We start from the raw sequence: 21,909 nt of genomic DNA, 5'->3' as shown, positions 1-21,909 counted from the left end.
TGTTGGACAAGTAGAACAAAACAAAGGCCTCTCTACCACATGCTTCCTCCAAACAAGCACTGCCTACCCAGAGCACCATAAATCAACCAGCCTCACATCTGTCAGGGAGGTCCCTTGCAGCATCAGACACTTACAAATCTCTACAGATCAGCAGGCTGGCTCCTTGGTGTAGTCTGGGTTGTCATGCGTTCTCTGACACACACTGGTGTTTTTCTATGCATGTTCTGTTGTCTTGTGGAATGTGGACAATGTGCCAAATGTGGCCTCTACAAGCCCCAGTGGCCTAATGGATAAGGCACTGGCCTCCTAAGCCAGGGATTGTGGGTTCAAGTCCCATCTGGGGTGATTTGCAGCAGAGTGGCGCAGCAGAAGCGTGCTGGGCCCATAACCCAGAGGTCGATGGATCGAAACCATCCTCTGCTAGGACAATTTTCGTACAAAGACCATGTTGGACCAGAAGCACACAACAAAGGCCCCTCTACAACATGTTACCCCCAGACAAGCATTGCCCACCCAGAGCACCATAGATCAATCAGACTCATATTTGCTAGGGGGCCACCTGCAGTATCAGGCCATTCACATATCTGCACAGATCAGCAGGCTGGCTCCTTGTGTAGTCTGTGCTTGTCATGCGTTCTCTGACACACACTGGTGTTTATCTCTGCATGTTCTGTTGTCTCGTGGAACGTGGACAATGTGCCAAAACAATGTCTGTGCAAGCCCCAGTGGCCTAATGGATAAGGCACTGGCCTCCTAAGCCAGGGATTGTGGGTTCAAGTCCCATCTGGGGTGATTTGCAGCAATGTGGCGCAGCGGAAGCGTTCTGGGCCCATAACCCAGAGGTCGATGGATCGAAACCATCCTCTGCTAGGACAATTTTCGTACAAAGACCATGTTGGACCAGTAGCACACAACAAAGGCTCCTCTACAACATGTTACCCCCAGACAAGCATTGCCCACCCAGAGCACCATAGATCAATCAGACTCATATTTGCTAGGGGGCCACCTGCAGTATTAGGCCATTCACAAATCTGCACAGATCAGCAGGCTGGCTCCTTGTGTAGTCTGGCCTTGACAAGCGTTCTCTGACACACACTGGTGTTTTTCTCTGCATGTTCTGTTGTCTTGTGGAATGTGGACAATGTGCCAAATGTGGCCTCTACAAGCCCCAGTGGCCTAATGGATAAGGCACTGGCTTCCTTAGCCAGGGATTGTGGGTTCAAGTCCCATCCGGGGTGATTGGCAGAAGAGTGGCGCACAGAAGCGTGCTGGGCCCATAACCCAGAGGTCGATGGATCGAAACCATCCTCTGCTAGTACAATTTTCGTACAAACACCATGTTGGACCAGTAGCACACAACAAAGGCTCCTCTACAACATGTTACCCCCAGACAAGCATTGCCCACCCAGAGCACCATAGATCAATCAGACTCATATTTGCTAGGGGGCCACCTGCAGTATCAGGCCATTCACAAATCTGCACAGATCAGCAGGCTGGCTCCTTGGTGTAGTCTGGTCTTTCATGCCTTCTCTGACACACACTGGTGTTTTTTTCCCCATGTTCTGTTGTCTTGTGGAATGTGGACAATGTGCCAAATGTGGCCTCTGCAGGCCCCAGTGGCCTAATGGATAAGGCACTGGCCTCCTAAGCCAGGGATTGTGGGTTCAAGTCCCATCTGGGGTGATTGGCAGCAGAGTGGCGCAGCGGAAGCGTGCTGGGCCCATAACCCAGAGGTCGATGGATCGAAACCATCCTCTGCTAGTACAATTTTCGTACAAAGACCATGTTGGACCGGTAGCACACAACAAAGGCTCCTCTACAACATGTTACCCCCAGACAAGCATTGCCCACCCAGAGCACCATAGATCAATCAGACTCATATTTGCTAGGGGGCCACCTGCAGTATCAGGCCATTCACAAATCTGCACAGATCAGCAGGCTGGCTCCTTGGTGTAGTCTGGTCTTTCATGCCTTCTCTGACACACACTGGTGTTTTTTTCCCCATGTTCTGTTGTCTTGTGGAATGTGGACAATGTGCCAAATGTGGCCTCTGCAGGCCCCAGTGGCCTAATGGATAAGGCACTGGCCTCCTAAGCCAGGAATTGTGGGTTCAAGTCCCATCTGGGGTGGTTGGCAGCAGAGTGGTGCAGCGGAAGTGTGCTGGGCCCATAACCCAGAGGTCGATGGATCGAAACCATCCTCTGCTAGGACACTTTTCATGTAAAGACCATGTTGGACCGGTAGCACACAACAAAGGCTCCTCTACAACATGTTACCCCCAGACAAGCATTGCCCACCCAGAGCACCATAGATCAATCAGACTCATATTTGCTAGGGGGCCACCTGCAGTATCAGGCCATTCACAAATCTGCACAGATCAGCAGGCTGGCTCCTTGTGTAGTCTGGTCTTTCATGCCTTCTCTGACACACACTGGTGTTTTTCTCTGCATGTTCTGTTGTCTAGTGGAACGTGGACAATGTGCCAAAAATATGTCTGTGCAAGCCCCAGTGGCCTAATGGATAAGGCACTGGCCTCCTAAGCCAGGGATTGTGGGTTCAAGTCCCATCTGGGGTGATTGGCAGCAGAGTGGTGCAGCGGAAGTGTGCTGGGCCCATAACCCAGAGGTCGATGGATCGAAACCATCCTCTGCTAGGACACTTTTCATATAAAGAGCATGTTGGACCAGTAGCACACAACAAAGGCCCTTCTACAACATGTTACCCTGAAACAAGCACTGCCTATCCAGAGCACCATAGATGAACCAGCCTCAAACCTGCAAGGGCGGGCACTTGCAGCATCAGGCACTCACAAATCTGCAGAGATCAGCAGGCTGGCACCATAGATCAACCCAGAGCACCATAGATCAACCAGCCTCACATCTGCAAGGGAGGTCCCTTGCAGCATCAGGCACTCACAAATCTGCACAGATCAGCAGGCTGGCTCCTTGGTGTAGTCTGGTCTTTCATGCCTTCTCTGACACACACTGGTGTTTTTTTCCGCATGTTCTGTTGTCTTGTGGAATGTGGACAATGTGCCAAATGTGGCCTCTACAAGCCCCAGTGGCCTAATGGATAAGGCACTGGCTTCCTTAGCCAGGGATTGTGGGTTCAAGTCCCATCCGGGGTGATTGGCAGAAGAGTGGCGCACAGAAGCGTGCTGGGCCCATAACCCAGAGGTCGATGGATCGAAACCATCCTCTGCTAGGTGAATTTTCTTACAAAGACCATGTAAGACCAGTAGCACACAACAAAGGCTCCTCTACAACATGTTACCCCAAGACAAGCACTGCCCACCCAGAGCACCATAGATCAATCAGACTCATATTTGCTAGGGGGCCACCTGCAGTATCAGGCCATTCACAAATCTGCACAGATCAGCAGGCTGGCTCCTTGGTGTAGTCTGGTCTTTCATGCCTTCTCTGACACACACTGGGGTTTTTTCTGCATGTTCTGTTGTCTTGTGGAATGTGGACAATGTGCCAAATGTGGCCTCTGCAGGCCCCAGTGGCCTAATGGATAAGGCACTGGCCTCCTAAGCAAGGGATTGTGGGTTCAAGTCCCATCTGGGGTGATTTGCAGCAGAGTGGCGCAGCAGAAGCGTGCTGGGCCCATAACCCAGAGGTCGAAGGATCGAAACCATCCTCTGCTAGGACAATTTTCGTACTAAGACCATGTTGGACAAGTAGAACAAAACAAAGGCCTCTCTACCACATGCTTCCTCCAAACAAGCACTGCCTACCCAGAGCACCATAAATCAACCAGCCTCACATCTGTCAGGGAGGTCCCTTGCAGCATCAGACACTTACAAATCTCTACAGATCAGCAGGCTGGCTCCTTGGTGTAGTCTGGGTTGTCATGCGTTCTCTGACACACACTGGTGTTTTTCTATGCATGTTCTGTTGTCTTGTGGAATGTGGACAATGTGCCAAATGTGGCCTCTACAAGCCCCAGTGGCCTAATGGATAAGGCACTGGCCTCCTAAGCCAGGGATTGTGGGTTCAAGTCCCATCTGGGGTGATTTGCAGCAGAGTGGCGCAGCAGAAGCGTGCTGGGCCCATAACCCAGAGGTCGATGGATCGAAACCATCCTCTGCTAGGACAATTTTCGTACAAAGACCATGTTGGACCAGAAGCACACAACAAAGGCCCCTCTACAACATGTTACCCCCAGACAAGCATTGCCCACCCAGAGCACCATAGATCAATCAGACTCATATTTGCTAGGGGGCCACCTGCAGTATCAGGCCATTCACATATCTGCACAGATCAGCAGGCTGGCTCCTTGTGTAGTCTGTGCTTGTCATGCGTTCTCTGACACACACTGGTGTTTATCTCTGCATGTTCTGTTGTCTCGTGGAATGTGGACAATGTGCCAAAACAATGTCTGTGCAAGCCCCAGTGGCCTAATGGATAAGGCACTGGCCTCCTAAGCCAGGGATTGTGGGTTCAAGTCCCATCTGGGGTGATTTGCAGCAATGTGGCGCAGCGGAAGCGTGCTGGGCCCATAACCCAGAGGACGATGGATCGAAACCATCCTCTGCTAGGACAATTTTCGTACAAAGACCATGTTGGACCAGTAGCACACAACAAAGGCTCCTCTACAACATGTTACCCCCAGACAAGCATTGCCCACCCAGAGCACCATAGATCAATCAGACTCATATTTGCTAGGGGGCCACCTGCAGTATTAGGCCATTCACAAATCTGCACAGATCAGCAGGCTGGCTCCTTGTGTAGTCTGGCCTTGACAAGCGTTCTCTGACACACACTGGTGTTTTTCTCTGCATGTTCTGTTGTCTCGTTGAACGTGGACAATGTGCCAAAAGCATGTGCCTCTACAACATGTTACCCCCAGACAAGCACTGCCCACCCAGAGCAACATAGATCAATCAGACTCATATTTGCTAGGGAGGGCTGCACATCTGCACCTGCAGTATCAGGCCACTCACAAATCCGCACAAATCAGCTGGCTCCTGGCGCAGCAAAGGACTATTATCCTAAGCTGTGCTGCCACTATGCTGTGTGCGTTTTCTCAACGGAAGCTTTATATGTGTAAGGTTTTATTGGTCACTTTTATGTTTACAAACTTTGCTTTGGCCCCCTTGAAAATGACTTGTTCAGTGTTGTATTACATGTAGTTTATTGTTACAAAGAACAGAATATCTTTCTTGTAAACTACAATGTTCTTTTCATAGTTAACATTCAGAGTTTGCTGATGTTATGGAAGACTTAAAAATTGGAAACTAGCTGCAATAGATAATTTCTAAACCAAAATCAATAATATTTGAATAGAACACAAATATTTTGATTTATCTTACTGTCTCTGTAGGTCCTTTCCTGAACTTCATTGCTTTCATAAGTGAAACGATTGTGACACTGTTTATCTGAGGTGATAGTGTTTACTGTCTTTTAAGGCTGGGGGACATATCGAGTGTACTCGATGTATCGCGGGGTTTTGCACATGAGATGTATAAAACGAATATATTGCAATCATCCAGTATAAACAGTAACCTAAATGTTTTCAGACGTCACAACCTAAATCTATTCGGTGATTCGCTCGTTTCACTCTCTGCTGCTCAGCCGGTGCTCCTCTCACAGCGAGCACCACGCTCCCCCGCCCACCCAGAAAAATTCTCCTGCGCATGCATGTTATGATATTAGGAGAGGAGAGAAGAAAAGTTGCTTGCACGTCTTATCAGTCTCGGGTTGCAGGTTCCTGGGGCTTGCCGCTCATTTGGGGTTGCTTTGCTGCCTGTTTGATCCCTGATTCTCTTCCAGCTCTCCACAACGAGAAACAAATGCAGAATGTTTTTAACTTTCACTTTCGCTTTTCTGCGCATTCTGCCCACCCTCTCCGAATGCCATTCGATTACAGCAGTTCAGCTGTGTACTGCTCAAAACATGACGAGAGATGAGTTTGACGCTATTTTACAGCTGAATACCAAAATGCTGCTAGCTGGGATATTATCAGAAGACAAACCCAAATCCAATACAATTCGACCAGACCCCAGGCTGAAAGACAGAAGTCACTGGAGTCCTTTCAGCATGACCAACATTATCCAGGTTGTTGATTTATGGAAATAAAATTAATATTATCTCTAACTTTAGTTCATATTTTGAAAGTAAAATATAATATAATATAATATAATATAATATAATATAATATAATATAATATAATATAATATGATATAATATAATATAATATAATATAATATAATATAATATAATATAATATAATATAATCAACCAGTTGAATGAATCTGAATGAATTATTTTGCTGGAACTAAAAATATGTAACGTTCGGTGTAAGATAAATGGTTTGCTAAATTTAACCTGATTGAGATTTTCCACTTTTTGCATTTAAGTTTTAAAAATCCAATTCAAAGGTCTGCTTGAATCATTATAATGATGTCATTTTATGCATCAAAGGGTTGGATTTAACATGTGATTTAGAGGAGAAATCTGAATATCTAGATATGTATCGTGTATCAAGATATAGCCTACAAATATCGAGATATTGGATTTTGGCCATATCAAGCAGCCCTACTATCTTTATTTAGATAATATGTCTTCTTGAAATTAGACTTTTCTAAATGAACTATGTATCGTTCAATACTTTTCCATTTTCATGTTGTTGTGTGCCTCTCAGCCCAAGTCTCAAAAACCTCAGAGCAAGCTCTCCAGTTTTCTCAATCAAACTTTGTATTCATTGGAAGCTGTCTTCAGCCTGTAATCCCTGGATAGGATTTCCATATAAATTTCTCGTTTTCACCCGTCTTGCACTAGTTTTTTACTCTTTCACCCCATGTCTCTTTCCTTCCTTTGATCAAGTGCTCTTTCCCTTGTGTTTGCTGGGATGTCAAGCTTGACTGCTTGGCAGTGGCCTTCCTTTTAAATGTTGTTTCTATTGCTTTACTGTCACAGATCACTGGGTAGGGATAGAAGTGGCAATGGAGGCTTGCACACCATGCACCAGTCGTACATCTCCCACTGATGCCCATTGAAAAGGTGATTTTCTGCCTGTCTTAAACAATAAGCCATCTTGGCATAGAGCTCTCTGAGTATGAATACAGAAAAGTTGAGCCCTTGAGACCAGGATTTCATGTGCAAGGTCTGATGAGGACAGTCATGTCTGATTTTACTTGAACTATCAAGTGGGTTTAGTTTTTATTGGCAGATGAGCTGAAGGATCTCTCACAGGGATAGAAACATGTGGGTTATATTACTTTGAGTACAACATGTTCTCTTTGGGTGGGGAAAAAAGAAGTATCAATTATTGGGATTTTTTGTTAAGATTTTCAATTTATTCATTTTATTTTACACATAATTGTCTTTTCCAATGTAATATACAACATTCAGAATATATTATATCAAATAAATTGGAGTATTTACACACACAAACACACACACACACACACACACACACACACACACACACACACACACACACACAAATAAAAAATGGGCATACACACCTACATACAGAGCAAAGGAAATTGTGACTTTTGATTTTTTTTTTTTTAATTATCTAAGAATAAAACAAAACAGAACTTGTTTTTAATGTAAATTATTCATTTCAGTATTTGTTCATAAGCTGGTTTGGAAAATAAAGAGAAGATGTCAGATAAAATAAATAACCCTTGATAACTGACTATCACGTGAGGTGCATTTTTGGGGAAAATATGGCTCCTGATTTATCCTGTAAACGTCATTCAACGTCTTTACATGGTATGATGTAAAAAAAAAAAAAAAAAAAGGAAAAATCTGAAATATTGAAAAATTGTAATTGAAATTGAATCAGCACCTGAAGAAATTGTCAAAGAATCAAATTGGGAGAAAAGCATATTGTCCCAGCCCTAATGTTCTTTGAACTGAAGGAACAAAACAGATATGCACCTGCCTGCGTGTCTTGGTGTAGGACAGTGGTATCATAGAGTAATCTCTGAAACAATAATTTGTCATTTGTTCCAGAAACTGGGCACAATTGTTTGAAAAACTTGGGCAAAAAATATTTCTACCTAAGAACCAAATACAAAATAGACTAAATAATGAACAAGAAATACCCTTTGGATGCCTAACAAGAAACTTTTCTATAAAATATGTCCACTAGAAGACCCCTCAAGTGAGTAATATAAAGAAAGGTGCCTTTTGGATTATTTTCTTGTTAATTCAAAGGGGCTGAGAGGAGTTTGAAAGTGATCTTGAAAATGCTCCCTTATAGATATATACCTGATTGTAATCCACATTTTAAGATGACATTATTGGTTCCAATGTAGTTTATTTTGAAATGCTACTTCTTTGCTTCCCAATCAGGTCGAGCAGGACCAGACTGATTTACGGCACGTCCAAGTCTCTATGACAACACCACACTGGCTGATGAAGTTTAGAAGTGAGAAAAGAGATCTAGTTTTACACTGCTTGAAAACAACTTCTTAGATTAATTTTGTTCTGATGGTTGACGCAGGACCCAAACTGTCAGACAGAAAAAGGATAGAAGTGCAGAAGAAGGCCAAACGGGAGAGTGATACAGAACGAGCTGAAGGCTGAGAGGGCTAAGTTGTTTGTGACAATGTCTACTCCAATCCACATGCAGCAGTTATTCTGGAGTGGTCTGTTCAAACTTTAGAGTCTATAAATAAATTCAAGAGTGAGATTACACAAGCTTTGCTTGGTAGAAGAGCACTGACACAGCATGACCAGGATTCACTAACATCATGCATTACTGAGACATCTTTCCGATATAAAAAATGTCTTGAACAAAGAAAGTTTGTTCCAAAACAAACAAATCCCTGGTTAAAAGTCACACCTCACTGTGCGTGACTCTGGGCCAGGCAGTCCAACTAAAACCGATTCTCCTCATAGCATTTTTAATGAAAAAGAGGGTATTTCTAAAGCCCAACAGTGGATGCTATTAAAAAAAACATCCTCTATAAAATCTTAAAGTTAATGAAATCCCTAATAATAACAATAATAATAAAAAATTACAATATCACAAATAAAAAAAAGAACCCAACTATGCCCCTCTAATGGGTGTAGTAGTTAGAAGCCCTCCTGGGTGCCCTCCTTAGTGTTAGGCAAATTACTATTGAAAAAGTAATGTTATACTTGCAGTTGTTGTTGTTATAGTTACTTTTACTTTAATTTTCACCCCAAAAATCACTGAATTGGTAATGGGATTACTCCTTCATCAATGTAATTAGTTGCCAAGTAAAGTAATAAATGCACTGTTGCACTTTTTAAATAAAAAAATACCTTTAAATTTGTAAAAGACTGAATTTTTGAGCCAGTTTTGCAATGGAACATAATATACACTTAATGTATACATAATGTATGTTCTTGCCTTTTACATCAGTGTTGCTAAAATAGCGTCTGTACCTCCATCTTGACAACGTCAATTTTTACTCAAAAGATTGCTCCAGACTCACCCTTGTAGCATCTATTTCTCTTGTGTAGCTGTCTGTAGCATTTTGAGGTTTGTAACAACAACAACAACCTTCCTGAGCTTTGGCACTGATTGGCTTGCCATGAAATTGTACTCCACCAGTCATCATTACTAATGTGTCTGTCCTTTCTTCCTTCGAAAGAAGAACAACCAGAACTAAAATGAAAAAAAACTTGCTCCTGCCCTGTGTCTGGCTGAGCAAGTAAGCCTGGTTGGATAATAGCTGTTAAATATCAGTGGCAGTGCATTATAATGCGCTACATTTTACTGTTAGTAACTGTAATGGCAACAGTGTTTTAACAACTTGAAATAGTGGATTACTTGTTACTGGAAAACAATAACTTAGTGGTGCCTCTATTTTCAAAGTTGTAATTCCCAACACTGGCCCTTCAAATTTACAGAATGAAAACGCAACCCCTGAAGTGTCATTGAGTGGACTTTATGGGGCCAGTGATGTCTGAATGCCTTTTAGAGAACTAACATGATTGTAAGGTATATTCTGCGTTTTCGTTTGTCATGCAAGGTTTGTGGGTTGATTTTTGGTTAACATTGAACAACCTTTAAGGTGGGAGTTGAATTAAATTTTCTGTTCAACAATTTTATGTTTACATTTTACATAATTTAATTTCCAAATGGTCACACAAGTATTCATTTGAATGCAGGTAGTTATGTTTCAGGGTGTGACTCAGTATTTGAAGAACGATCGTGTTCAATTTAAATTCTTTATGACAATCACAATTTAGGATAGACCTGTTGAATGTACTGAAACACTTTTGTTCAGAAACTATTTGAGAACCGTGCAAAGATAAAACAGAGCGGGATGAGGAAAAGAAGCTCACATTCTGTGTGGAAGCCGTTGGGCCGGGTCTAGCGTTTACGACAGTATCTTGCCACAACAGTGAGCCAAAACGCTTTACGGCAAGCATGTGTATAGCGAAAGCTAGCTGTTAGCAGGAGAGATATTAACTGAATTCTTCACTCTTTTGCTAAACTTAAGCAGAATACTTTTTCGGTAAGGCTTTTAACCCGGAGATATGGATGTTGGAGAGCTCCTGAACTATCAGGTAACATATTTGTTGTGCTCACTGGCGCTCGGAAACAGTAGGTTAGCTAAACCTTCTTCATTCATCGGATTGAATGTACTGGCTCTGCGAGGAGTTTTAATGTTCCCGAGCCCACTGAAATTTTCTCTCGTCGTTCTATCCATTTTGTCAGACGAACCGTCGCTAAATAATGTAAAGCTGCTTTTGTGTATCAACAACTACTTAATAGCGTTAGCGGTTATGTGCTAACTATTAGGGTGCTAACCAGTTGTCTGCAAAACATGCGAAGAGAGGCTGCGACTCTTACCTGTAATTACAAGACCTAATAGGGTCCAAAGTTGGTACACCGAGAGCTTTTAACTACGATGCATGGCCCTTTGATATTAACGTAATTTGACAGAGTAAGGATTTTTTTTGGCCGAAAACTGCCCGATTGAATACACCTGTGTGTGCCAAACCCCCTAGAAATGTATCACAAGTGATGTAATCCGGAATTTTCTATTCACGTCACATTTTCCATAACCTTTGAATTACCTTTTACCGGTCATACATATTTTGTGTAAATTCGGCAGAAAGACAAGCCGTCTAAAACGCCGCATTTAAATAAAATAATACATATGTTGTCAATGCTCTTCTGACAACATACCATCCTCACTTATACCATAGCCAATCTTATTGTTTATGGTTATACCATCGTATCCTTGTGAATTTGCTAACATATCTAAGTCTTTTTCAATATTTTTCCCTTTTCATGGTGTAAGTCTCTTTCACTCACATTCGGATGATGATTTATAATCTAATTTACTTCCTATATTTCATAGTTGTCTAATTTTGCTAACTTCAGTTAGGCATTTTATATTTTACCCCCTTTGTTTCCTTCATAAGAATTAGAGTCAGGTTTTCCTTTTCACCTGTTTTGTACAAGTTTTATGGAGTCCTATATTCATAACATGCTTACCTTGTGAATTAGTCTGTCACAGTCATTTTCTCTGAATACCTGCTGAACACCAACTGCCAGACAGAAGTCTGCTTATTCAGCGAGTAGTAGTAGTTCTAGTAGTTCTAAATGATCTATGGAAAACCCTGGCACAAGTGTTGCTTACTTTAAGTTTTGTAGTAGTGTTCACTATTGCTTGTCTTGCCAGTAACAGCACCAGATACATATGTTCCTCATAACAGTGCTGTTTCATATTTTGTATTGTGTTGTGTTAAGAAATCTGTGGAATTTTAAGTTCTGTCTATTTAATGACTGAAAAGCCTTAGAAAATGCATGCTCATAAAAAAATTATTTGATACATCTCCAAACAACCCAGATGTTGGTGTACATTATTCATTTTCAACATGTCCTTTCAATGTGCAGCCTGATAGAGGAGCAAAACGTCCCAGGGATGAGGATGGAGGATCAGCAGGAGGAGATGAGGACTCCAGAGGAGGGAAGCAGCAGAAGGGTCTTAGTGCCAGAGAGATGGCCAGATACCGAGAAGCAGCAGCAGCTGCCGGAATAGAAGTTGGAGGTGAAATGAGGGAGACAGAGGAGCTGACTGGAGACCGGAAGAAGATTCTTGACAAACTGATGGATCAGGATGAGGAAGAACCTGAGGTAGGGGGGAAATATGAATCATGATCAATGACCCTTCACCAAAAGGGTCTAAAACTCTAAACAGCACAGAGACAGAGGACTATGGCTGTGTCTCAAATCGTGTTTGTCTGTAAGTACATTTGCTTGAAGTACACAGCTTACACTGTGCACTCAAAATAGTAAGTGCAGAAGTATGCAACTTGGGACACAGCCTATGTTTCTTATAAACATTTATTTTTTCATCCGAATTGTAAAATCACTACAATAAATAACAATGATATTAAGCATTGCAGATTTTACCTCTGTCATGCACAAAGGTTAAATTAGGTAAAAGGTAAAATTCGCTTTGACAAATTTTATTCAGGTTCATCATTGGTTAAGTTTTGAACTGTGATACAAATATGTGTTTTTCTGCAATGTGATATACCTGTGATATAAATGGTCCATAATAAGCTCCCATTTTGACTGTCATATCAATCACAACTCAAAAGAGAAAAAGCAAATGACTCAAGAGTCAGTGTGTTGAAATGAAGATAGATAATTAAGCAGAGCTGCAGTCAGCCACATTTTCACTCCTGGAATATTGAATTCAGATTTTAAGTACCACTAGAGTTTTCAGAACCACTGTTGCTCTGACCAAGTAGGGTAAAAAAAAAAAAAACTTGATGTCTATTGTCTTGCTCTTGTGCCAAGTCTTTATTCACCATGTCCAAAGCTTCTCAGAGTTGTAATTTCCTAACCTGTCATTATCTTTCCAGCACTTTAAAAGGGCTTTTAAGCCAGCAGGAGGTCAAACACATTTCCTTTCCACTGAAATGCACTCACATTCACTGGATTGTTGAAAACTTTTTGGCGTCTTTGCTCCGCTCACATAATTAGTTTGACTCTGATGTCTTTTCTGTCTGGAGCAACCTCTTTGAAGACTTTTTTTCTGTTTTCTCTGTCTCACTTTTTTGACACCTCTCTTACCCTCTTCTTCTCTCATGTGCTATTGAAACAGGCAGAACCGGTTGATGAAAGCTCAGTGAAGAAAATGATTTTGACCTTCGAGAAACGGTCGTACAAAAATCAGGAACTGAGGATTAAGTTCCCTGACAACCCTGAAAAGTAAGTCCTCCTCTTGGCTTTCACAGTATTTTGCTGTATTGATTATGCATATTTAAATAACTGAAATACTTAAATTAGTCATCTAGGCCACTGTTTATATACTCATGGAATTTTGCTGATTGTTATACTAACCAAAGTATTATGCTTCTAAAACCAGATTCATGGAGTCGGAGCTGGATCTGAACGACATTATCCAGGAAATGCATGTGATCGCCACAATACCAGACCTGTATCACCTGCTGGTGGAGCTCAACGCTGTCCACTCACTGCTGGGCCTCCTCAGTCACGAGAACACTGATATCCTTTGCTCATATTTTTTACTTTTTTAATATATTAAGTCTTTTCTTTTTATCTATTCATATATTTAAAACTGTCTTTAAGGGATAATTCTGGTGTTGCTCTGTGTGTTTTTAGTGTTATTGAAAAATCCTATAAGAGACTGAAAAAAACCCTAAACTGTGAAAATTAAGTCTTCCTAGTGTTGACAAAGTCAAACTTTGATACTTTATTGTATAATAGTAAAATTTTCTCTCCACTGTGCTAGTTAAATGTACGTTTCACAATTTTTCAATGACTGGCTTTTGAGCTTTCTTATGTGATCTGTTATTAGTTTGACTGTGCAGTCAGGTACAAAAACAAGAGATTGAAAGCAGTTGTCCTTAGCTTTTACCACATGTTGCCATAGCAGTGGTGGACCTGCTGCAGGAGCTGACAGATATCGACACTCTCCATGAGAGTGAGGAGGGAGCGGAGGTACTCATAGATGCCCTGGTAAGTTCAGGATTCACAACATGCTTTAAAAAATATTGATAAAACAGCAGTTTGGAGACAACTCTACTTTCTTGGCTGTGGTGTCTTAATCAATCAGAGGGGATTGATTAACAGTGTGAATGAATTTGCAAGGCCTTCAGTAACTGAATGACAGACATGTCAGGATGTTTATCTCTTTGTACCACAAGCTCTCATATACCATTGCTTCAGTCTAGTATTATATTAATATAACAACCTTTTTTTTCATTTGCTGAAAAGACTAATCTAAGGTTATTCAACTGAAAATTTAGGCTGAAGAAAAAAATCATGAAACAGCCCTCTAATCTATTTTTCTTTACACTGACATTAAAACAAATTATCTGACAGAAAATAAATGTTATAATTAAGTTGGGGCAAATATATACAACTACACTGTGCTTTCTGTCAGAGCCCAATTATTTGGGTTGAACTTGTGTTTATTCCTTTGGCTATATGGAAGTATTAGTTGTTTTGGCAATTAAGTGAATTTGAGTTCTAATATTGAATGTGACAAGAAGTTAATCAGTAGAAAGAAGTTAATTTCCAGTGTAATGCCAACCGTGCAATTATAGCATCTTCTCTCACTCCTTTTTTTAGATATCTCAGGCTTTTTTGTCACCCTCCTTCACTGTCGACTACATTCAAAGCTAACGCTACGTCTTGCTCCCTGTTTCTTTGTCTTATCCTGAGTGGGATGTACGGTTTTGAGACTCTTGATTATGTGGAGTGACATTTTGAGCTACACAGACAAAAGGTCAAACTACAATAATGTGTTGATACACTTATAATAGAAAGTGTCACCGTGACCTCTCATCAACTCTGCTTGCCTGAATTTGCCAAGTTTGGCCCGAAGCATCCGTCAAAGATTCTCAAAGTTTTTTGAAACAGCAGTGAATTACTGGTTGTCTGTGTGAGATTCTGACGATCTATTTGAACTCAAGAGTTTAGGGAAAGAGAAAATACAACAAGTCACACTTGGTATACTTAAACTTGAAATCTAATCACTGGATGACAAGAAGAACTGTATAAGAAAGCATTTTTACTTGCGTGATGAGCAAGATCTGTTGTTGAGGTTTTAGGGCTGCCCAAGACTTTGGATTTTCCTCGGTCTCAGATAGTTTTAGTTGAACTTGAAAGTCATTTCCCTATCTAATTAACTGTAATTTGCTTTTGCATCGGAGAATGTAAACCTTAATACATTATGATTTTAAATACTTTGTACACAGAAATGTGAAGTCAGAAATAGGGGTGCACTGATCACCATTTTCTGGCTGATCACAGATCTTTAAAAAGCTTGACCTGCCGATACCGATTTGGGCCGCTACATATTTTCATTTTTTATTTTTTTTTATAACTGACAGCACCCTTAATGTTCCAATCTTATTTTATTGAAAATCATTGAATAATACCTCTGAAACAATAAAATCTTTATGTCTTAACTTAAACAACCAATAAAGTGTCCTGAGTTTTAGGTCTCAGAGCAAAAAGCAACAATGGCTGGCTGTCAGACCTTCCTGGAGGTATGTAAGATCAGTTTCATATGTAAGGATCGGCTGATCACTGATCCCCTGAAATAAAGGAAATTGTCACTAATCGATCGGTGCTTGTCTAATCAGAAATAAACCTTTAAACTCAAATTTACAGGGGCACACAGTAGCTGCCTTTTAATAATAGTGTTATAATGACTGAGTGATTCAGACAAACCCGCACAGAGGCTACCTTAGAAACAGACAAACCAACTTACTTGATAGGACCTTTTTACCTACAATGATCCTCCAACCTGCTAGAATGTGTAAGGTCTTAGGATTCAGTCAGTTTACTTTATTATGACTTGCTAACTATTGAACAATCAAAGGCTGAATGTTCGATCTTGTAGTAAGATTGCGTAAAACAGAAGCTTGTTAGCATTTGCTGTGCTTGTTAATGGGGTGTGGCTCCCACTACCCTTCAGCTGCGGGGTCTTATGGTTTCTCATCTCACAATCTGAGGAGCATACGCAGTGTCACTTCACACTTCACTCACAGTCAGTGCTGGAAACCTGTTTTAAGAACATATCTTGTTGAGATGCTTTGAGCGTCTTCCTCAGGTTTTCTTTTGTTTGATGGCTGTTTCCAGACTGTTGGATAAGCTTCAAAGACCCTTCACAGAATAACAGTCATATGTTGATGGGAATGCATTGTTATGGTCAAACAGAAGCCCATGAGGCCCTGCAAAGCTCCCTGGAAACAGGCATTATAGAAATGCAGTCCATTTACCATGCAATGAAGCGACCATTACCCCATTTTTCTTTACAACTTCTTCCAAGGGAAACAGTTTCAGGGCAGCAAGGCTCGGTTGAATCCATTTGTCTCTCCTCTTTGCTGTAATGCTTCCAGCTCCTCTGTCCTTGTTGCCAGAAGGCCAGGTGGTATCCTTGATAAGATGAATCAAAATGATCCACGACGGTCTCTGCAGGCTCATAGATCTGTGTCGACTGTCCGTCTTCTTTCATCTGTAAAAAGTACTTTTATCCAGCCGACTGGAACCCCGCAAGCTCTGTTTGGTTGAGTCTCAAATCTTGACTTGACTGATAACACAGGAACATGCTCGGTGAAGCTCGAACTGTAAGCAGGTTTCTGTTGCTCCAATCAAAGCTTGAAGGTGAACATCCATGTTATTCCTGCTGCAGTGTAATTTCTCTTCAAAGGGAGTTTCCCTCTGACATACTGCATCGTGTTGCAAACCACAAAGCTGAGGAATGATTGGACTGACTTTCAAAATGGCTGGAAGGTTAGAAGCTGGTGGATTTGAAATGTTTTGATGTCAGGACAGTGATTTCAAAGGTTGATTGAAAATGTTCAATTTTTCATATCAATGAACAGTTACGGTGTAAAGATTTTCTTTTCTGAATTTAACTTGGATTTCTCTTTTTATTCCCTGGAGTAGCTTCAGGATCCTGATTTCATCATAGTTTTTCTCTGTCTGTAGTTGGAGGGTCAGGTGGTGGCCTTGCTGGTGCAGAATATGGATCGGCTGGATGAGCAGGTGAAGGAGGAGGCTGACGGCATCTTCAACACACTGGGTAAGAGATGTGCACTCAGGCTCTAACACTTAAAAAAACAGTTTTTCTTCACAAGTTATTTTAAGAACAAAGACAATCATTATCACCTGATGTCTAAAGCTGAACATAGTCACAGCTTCACTCTCAACACGTCTTTGTTTTTGAACACTCTATACTCTGTTCCTGTAACCGGTTTTCTCCAGGTTGGCTGCAGTCATGCTGCTGCCACCTGCTCAGTGTTTTTAGAGTTTATCTGAATTAGACAGCTGAAAACTTGGCGCTCTGTGCTTAAACATTCATTATCCCTCAGACAGAATCCTAAACCAGTTATACTGGCAAACAAAGGTGTGAAATATTGAACAGATGTGCTTACGAGACTGTCGCTGTCCTGTTGTGCAGCAGCCACTTAAACTTCTATTAGTACCCCAGTGTTTATACCATGTACTGATGGAATATTTGCACATTGTTGGCATGTTTCTTTCAGTGTGCAAGCAAGAAGTTTGAGTTGACGAAGATTGTCCTTTCTTTGCCTGTGGCTTTTTTCAAAATGTAGACTGAACCTTTTCTATTTGGGCCCCGAGCTTTGGAGCTCCCTGCCAGAGGATCTTAGACACCCAAACTCAGTATCTATGGAAGCAAAAAAGAGACATAATAGTTTGAAGTTTAACAGCCACTGAATGTGAAATACTGAAATAAATCCACCACTGAATTCATGGTGTTGAATTATTTTGCTATCAATTTTTGGATCTGAATTTATTTCTCCTGAATTCACCTACTGAAAATTCAGATCCAAAAATTAAAATTTCGTAACTCAACAGCAAAAAGATTCAAGTTGCTCAAATTCAGTTTGTCAAACTCAGATCAAAATTCAACTTGAAAACTTCAGATCGCAACGTCAGGGCTGCCCATGACAAGAAAAGCAATTTACTGTATTTTAAATCTCTTCTTGAAGCCCACTTTTATTGTATTACTTTTTATTAACTTTTTACTTCTCTTACATTGTTTTATGGATTATTTTATCTTTTTTATCTATGTCTTTTAACTGTAGAGTGTTTTATTGTCAAGCATCTTGTAAATTTGTTTTTAAAGGTGCTATACAGCTAAAAATGGAGTAGATTGGATTTTGTTCCAGACTCAGAAGCAACACATTTGGATTTCTTGGCTGATTTCTTGTATTTGATAATAAAAACCACAGGTGCAGAGGTTGATCTCACAGTAAATGTGGTGCTGCAAAATTTTAAATTTTAATTGTGAGCAAAAACATAATCCTAAATTTGAGGGTGGGTGTTGACATCTCTCATAAATATCAAGTTGATTTGCAGTGTTGCTACCAGAGCTTTTACTCCCTGCCATTGGCCTTCATTGCATCCACATGCCTGTGCTGGACATGCATTGCTCCATTTGAGTGGTTATTTAACAGTTTAAACAGATGTGGTCACCATACAGCTTTATCTCTGCTTTAAAGATCAGTGTGCTGCAAAACTGCAGCGATGAGATGCCATCCCTCATCTGTGCTTGTTTACATCCTAGTTAACGATATTTATGATGGTACCCATTAACTTGTGCTGCACCCCGGCCAGAGGTGGATGGTGTGCTTTGTCAGGAGTTTAGTGCGTTACATGACGGAGCAGAGGCTTGAGTAAAGACAGCAGCAGAAAGAGTTTTTTATCACACTTTTTAAACACAGAGAAGGGAGGTGTGTTAAAACAAGTGCAGTGAAGAGGAGTCCTCCTGGAGCAGGCTCTGACACCACACAGACAGAGTAAACTGACTTTATTTGTATTCTTTAAGCTGAACGTTTCGTCCCCCTGCTGCCAAGCGTCCTAGACTTTTTCAGTGACAGTGAAGGGAAGCTTTCAAGGTCTCATTAGGATTTTTTTCTGTTGGAGTTGTGAACTCTTCTAAAGTCTGCCTCAGAAGTTGTAGTGTTTGTGGAATAGATTAAACAGCATTCAGAAAAGGTCTCGGAGAGGGCAGGGGCCAGCAGATAGTTTGAGAAGTCATGGTCTCTGTATTTAGCCTCTCATGAATCAGACTTTTCTGCCTCAGCTCTTTTTGTGTTGAATGAGTCTACTGAGATGATATTTTCTTTGTTGCCAGATTGAGGCCGAGTATCAGGAGAGCTGTTTAGGTGTGTGTTTGGCTCTGTGTGCAAGTGTGGGTTATATCAAGGGAGCGGTGCTATTCAAGATTGTGTGTGTGTATGTGTGTGTTATCAAGGGAGCTCTCCAAGCTTGAATAAGCCTTTTGTCTGCCTTGGCTGCTCTCTGCTCTGAGCCTTCTGTCCTCCAGGATGCTGTCTGTCTGCTCTGTTTGAATCACTGATAAAGGCCCTTCCTCTCCCTCCCTCAGCACCCTACCTCCCCATCTTTCTCTCAACATTTCTCTATCATCTGCAGCCGCTCTCTCCAGATTTGGGCCTTTTTTATTTTATTTGTCTTATCTCTTTTATTCCCTCCCAACCCTCTCCTCCATGTATGTTTGTTATCCTCTTGTTCCATTCCCTCAGCTTTCCATTCCTCATCTTTGGCTTGTCTTCCAACCCCTTTGCCTCCCTTCTGCTTTCCCTCTTCATTTATTATCTTTCCCTCTATTCCCCCAAGTTTTTATCCTCTCATTCCTTTCATTACCACCAACCTGCAGTCTCTCTCCACCCTCTGTCCCCTCCTGCTGCAGTCTGCTCTGATAGAGATATCATGTGAAAGAGACAGCTTTCTTATGATAATATTAGAAGTACCTTGAACAGAACGCAGGCAGACTTCTATAAGACGAATGTTTCACACCTCTCCTCTTGCAAAGAGTTTTTGTGTAGAATCACTGTGTGTTACTTTGGGACATATAAAAGACTTATATGATAGAATTTACTATAAATAAGAACAGTATTAGTAGTTTTCCCCAGTCAATCATGCGCAGAATCCCCAGAGATTTCTCTCTCATGTCCAGGCACCTGTGTTGAAGACTTGTTTGGGTTGGACGCATTTTGAGTGACAGCTCCAGACAAATGTACAGTGCACAGTGTCCTGTGGGAATGTCAGTGTCATGTTCTAGCTGTATGTAGCTGACAGCGGGCACTCAAATTATGCTTCTGCTTCCACGGGATTTGTTGTGGGGCCCTTCAGGAGGATCCCAGATTCCACTCTTCATGGTGGACTGCTTGAACCTGGTCTTGTCTAATGGATTAAATATACAGTGCATCCATAAAGTATTCACAGCACTTCACCTTTTCCACATTTTATGCTACAGCTGCATTTCAAAATGACAATTGTTTTATTTTTTTCCTCAAAATTCCACACAAAACACCCGTTAATGACAACATGAAAATGGCTTTTTCCCCCTTTTTTTTTTTGCAAATTCCTGAAGCCACTTCTTTGATATCTTGGCTGTGATCTTAGAGTCATTGTCCTACTGAAAGATGAACTGTCACCCCAGTTTGAGGTCAAAGTGCTCTGGAGCAGGTTTTCTTCCAGCGTGTCTCTGTACATTGCTGCATTCATTTTTTCCACAATCCCCACTGGTCTCTCAGTTCCTGCCCCTGAAAACCATCACCACAGCATGATGCTGACACCACCATGCTTCACTGTAGGGATGGTATTGGTCAAGTGATGAGTGGTGCCTGGTTTCCTCCAAATGTGACGCCTAGAATTCTCAACAAAGAGTTATATCTTTATCTCATCAGAGCAGAAGATTTTCTTTCTCATGGTCTGAGAGTCCTTTAGGTGCCTTTTGGCAAACTCCAGGTGGTCTGTCATGCGCCTTTTACTAAGGAGTGGCTTCTGTCTGACCACTCTACCATACAGCCCTGATTGGTGGATTGCTGCTGAGATGGTTGTCCTCCTGGAATCTTCTCCTCTCTCCACAGAGGATTACTGGAGCTCTGACTGAGGGATCATAAGGTTTTTGGTCACCCCTGTGACTAAGGCCCTTCTGCCACTGATTGCTTAGTTTAGATGGGTGGCCAGCTCAAGAGTCCTGGTGGTTCTGAACTTCTTCCACTTTCAGATGATGGAGGCCACTGGGCTCATTGGAACCTTCAACACAGCAGAAATTTTCAGTACCCTTTTTCAGATTTGTGCCTGGAGACAGTCCTGTCTCAGAAGTCTACAACTCATTCAGTTTACTTCATGCCTGGTTTGTGCTCTGACATGCACTGTCACCTGTGGGACCTTGTATAGACAGGTGTGTGCCTTTCCATGTCCAATCAACTGGATTTACCATAGGTGGACTCCAGTCAACATCTCAAGGATGATCAGGTGGAACAGGATGCACCTGAGCTCTATTTTAAGATTCTTGGGAAAGGCTGTGACTACTTATTTACATGTGATGTCTTATTATCATGTCAGGCTTGATCATGAACATATACATCACATTTTTATGCCCCATACCTGAAATGAGGATATGTGCTGAGTTTTGTTTTCTGCTTAAAGTTACTTAAGTAGGGCTGACACCAGGATTAAAAATTCTGTTTTAAATTTTTGCAACATTATCTTTTTTTTCTCCAGCTATCATAGAAAATATGGCCGAGTTCAGACCAGGTCTTTGCACAGAGGCGGCTCAGCAGGGACTCATGCAGTGGCTGCTGAAGAGAATCAAGGTAAGAGTGTGATGACAGTTTTTAATTGACCAACGATTTAAAGTCTTGCTTGCACTCCAAATGTTAAAAAAATAGTTACTGATATCATTTATATTAACATTGGTCTAAAAGTTATTTTTAAATGGCGTTGCTGTTGTCGGTATAATAAGGAATTTGACAAACAGTGAAATATCCCTTTACTTGCTCAGTTTTAAGATAATTCTAAAATTCAGCCATGAGGATTTTCATAATACCTCACTTGGTTTCTCCAATGCACCCTGTCATCACAGTTTTTGTTTTTTTCACTGCAAAAGATAATTTAAGCTACTCTTTTCTGGT

At 41.3% G+C, this 21,909-nt stretch overlaps 1 protein-coding gene, 1 long non-coding RNA gene, 8 other non-coding genes and 1 pseudogene across 10 annotated transcripts in view; 9 read left to right on the top strand and 2 right to left on the bottom strand.

Annotated features, from left to right (window-relative positions):
- The window catches only part of LOC141798761 (uncharacterized), a 43,447-nt gene extending 32,523 nt beyond the window's left edge, over positions 1-10,924 (bottom strand). The window contains exon 1 of the long non-coding RNA XR_012599191.1: positions 10,793-10,924. This is a non-coding gene — a long non-coding RNA (uncharacterized LOC141798761). The remainder of the gene's footprint in view (positions 1-10,792) is intronic.
- Positions 273-345, top strand: trnar-ccu (transfer RNA arginine (anticodon CCU)). The gene has a single exon. It is a non-coding gene; the product is annotated as a tRNA-Arg (tRNA).
- On the top strand, positions 720-792 carry trnar-ccu (transfer RNA arginine (anticodon CCU)). The gene has a single exon. It is a non-coding gene; the product is annotated as a tRNA-Arg (tRNA).
- On the top strand, positions 1,611-1,683 carry trnar-ccu (transfer RNA arginine (anticodon CCU)). Its single transcript has one exon. It is a non-coding gene; the product is annotated as a tRNA-Arg (tRNA).
- On the top strand, positions 2,057-2,129 carry trnar-ccu (transfer RNA arginine (anticodon CCU)). The gene has a single exon. It is a non-coding gene; the product is annotated as a tRNA-Arg (tRNA).
- trnar-ccu (transfer RNA arginine (anticodon CCU)) lies at positions 2,503-2,575 on the top strand. The gene has a single exon. It is a non-coding gene; the product is annotated as a tRNA-Arg (tRNA).
- trnar-ccu (transfer RNA arginine (anticodon CCU)) lies at positions 3,499-3,571 on the top strand. The gene has a single exon. It is a non-coding gene; the product is annotated as a tRNA-Arg (tRNA).
- On the top strand, positions 3,945-4,017 carry trnar-ccu (transfer RNA arginine (anticodon CCU)). Its single transcript has one exon. It is a non-coding gene; the product is annotated as a tRNA-Arg (tRNA).
- On the top strand, positions 4,392-4,464 carry trnar-ccu (transfer RNA arginine (anticodon CCU)). Its single transcript has one exon. It is a non-coding gene; the product is annotated as a tRNA-Arg (tRNA).
- ctnnbl1 (catenin, beta like 1) overlaps positions 10,299-21,909 on the top strand; it is a 52,064-nt gene continuing 40,453 nt past the window's right edge. Inside the window, exons 1-7 of the mRNA XM_074680586.1 lie at positions 10,299-10,506; positions 11,846-12,085; positions 13,065-13,171; positions 13,329-13,465; positions 13,842-13,942; positions 16,928-17,021; positions 21,500-21,591. Of these exons, the coding sequence (XP_074536687.1) occupies positions 10,477-10,506; positions 11,846-12,085; positions 13,065-13,171; positions 13,329-13,465; positions 13,842-13,942; positions 16,928-17,021; positions 21,500-21,591 (801 nt within the window). The 5' untranslated portion in view covers positions 10,299-10,476. The remainder of the gene's footprint in view (positions 10,507-11,845; positions 12,086-13,064; positions 13,172-13,328; positions 13,466-13,841; positions 13,943-16,927; positions 17,022-21,499; positions 21,592-21,909) is intronic.
- LOC141799938 (uncharacterized) lies at positions 20,421-21,235 on the bottom strand (annotated as a pseudogene).

Source organism: Halichoeres trimaculatus, unplaced genomic scaffold, assembly GCF_033239565.1.
Source record: "Halichoeres trimaculatus isolate MK-OKI-2021-1 unplaced genomic scaffold, fHalTri1.1 fHalTri1_scaffold_11, whole genome shotgun sequence".
Taxonomy (NCBI): Eukaryota; Metazoa; Chordata; class Actinopteri; order Labriformes; family Labridae; genus Halichoeres; species Halichoeres trimaculatus.
The sequence above is the reverse complement of the archived record's forward strand: the minus strand, read 5'-3'. Positions and strand labels throughout refer to the sequence as shown.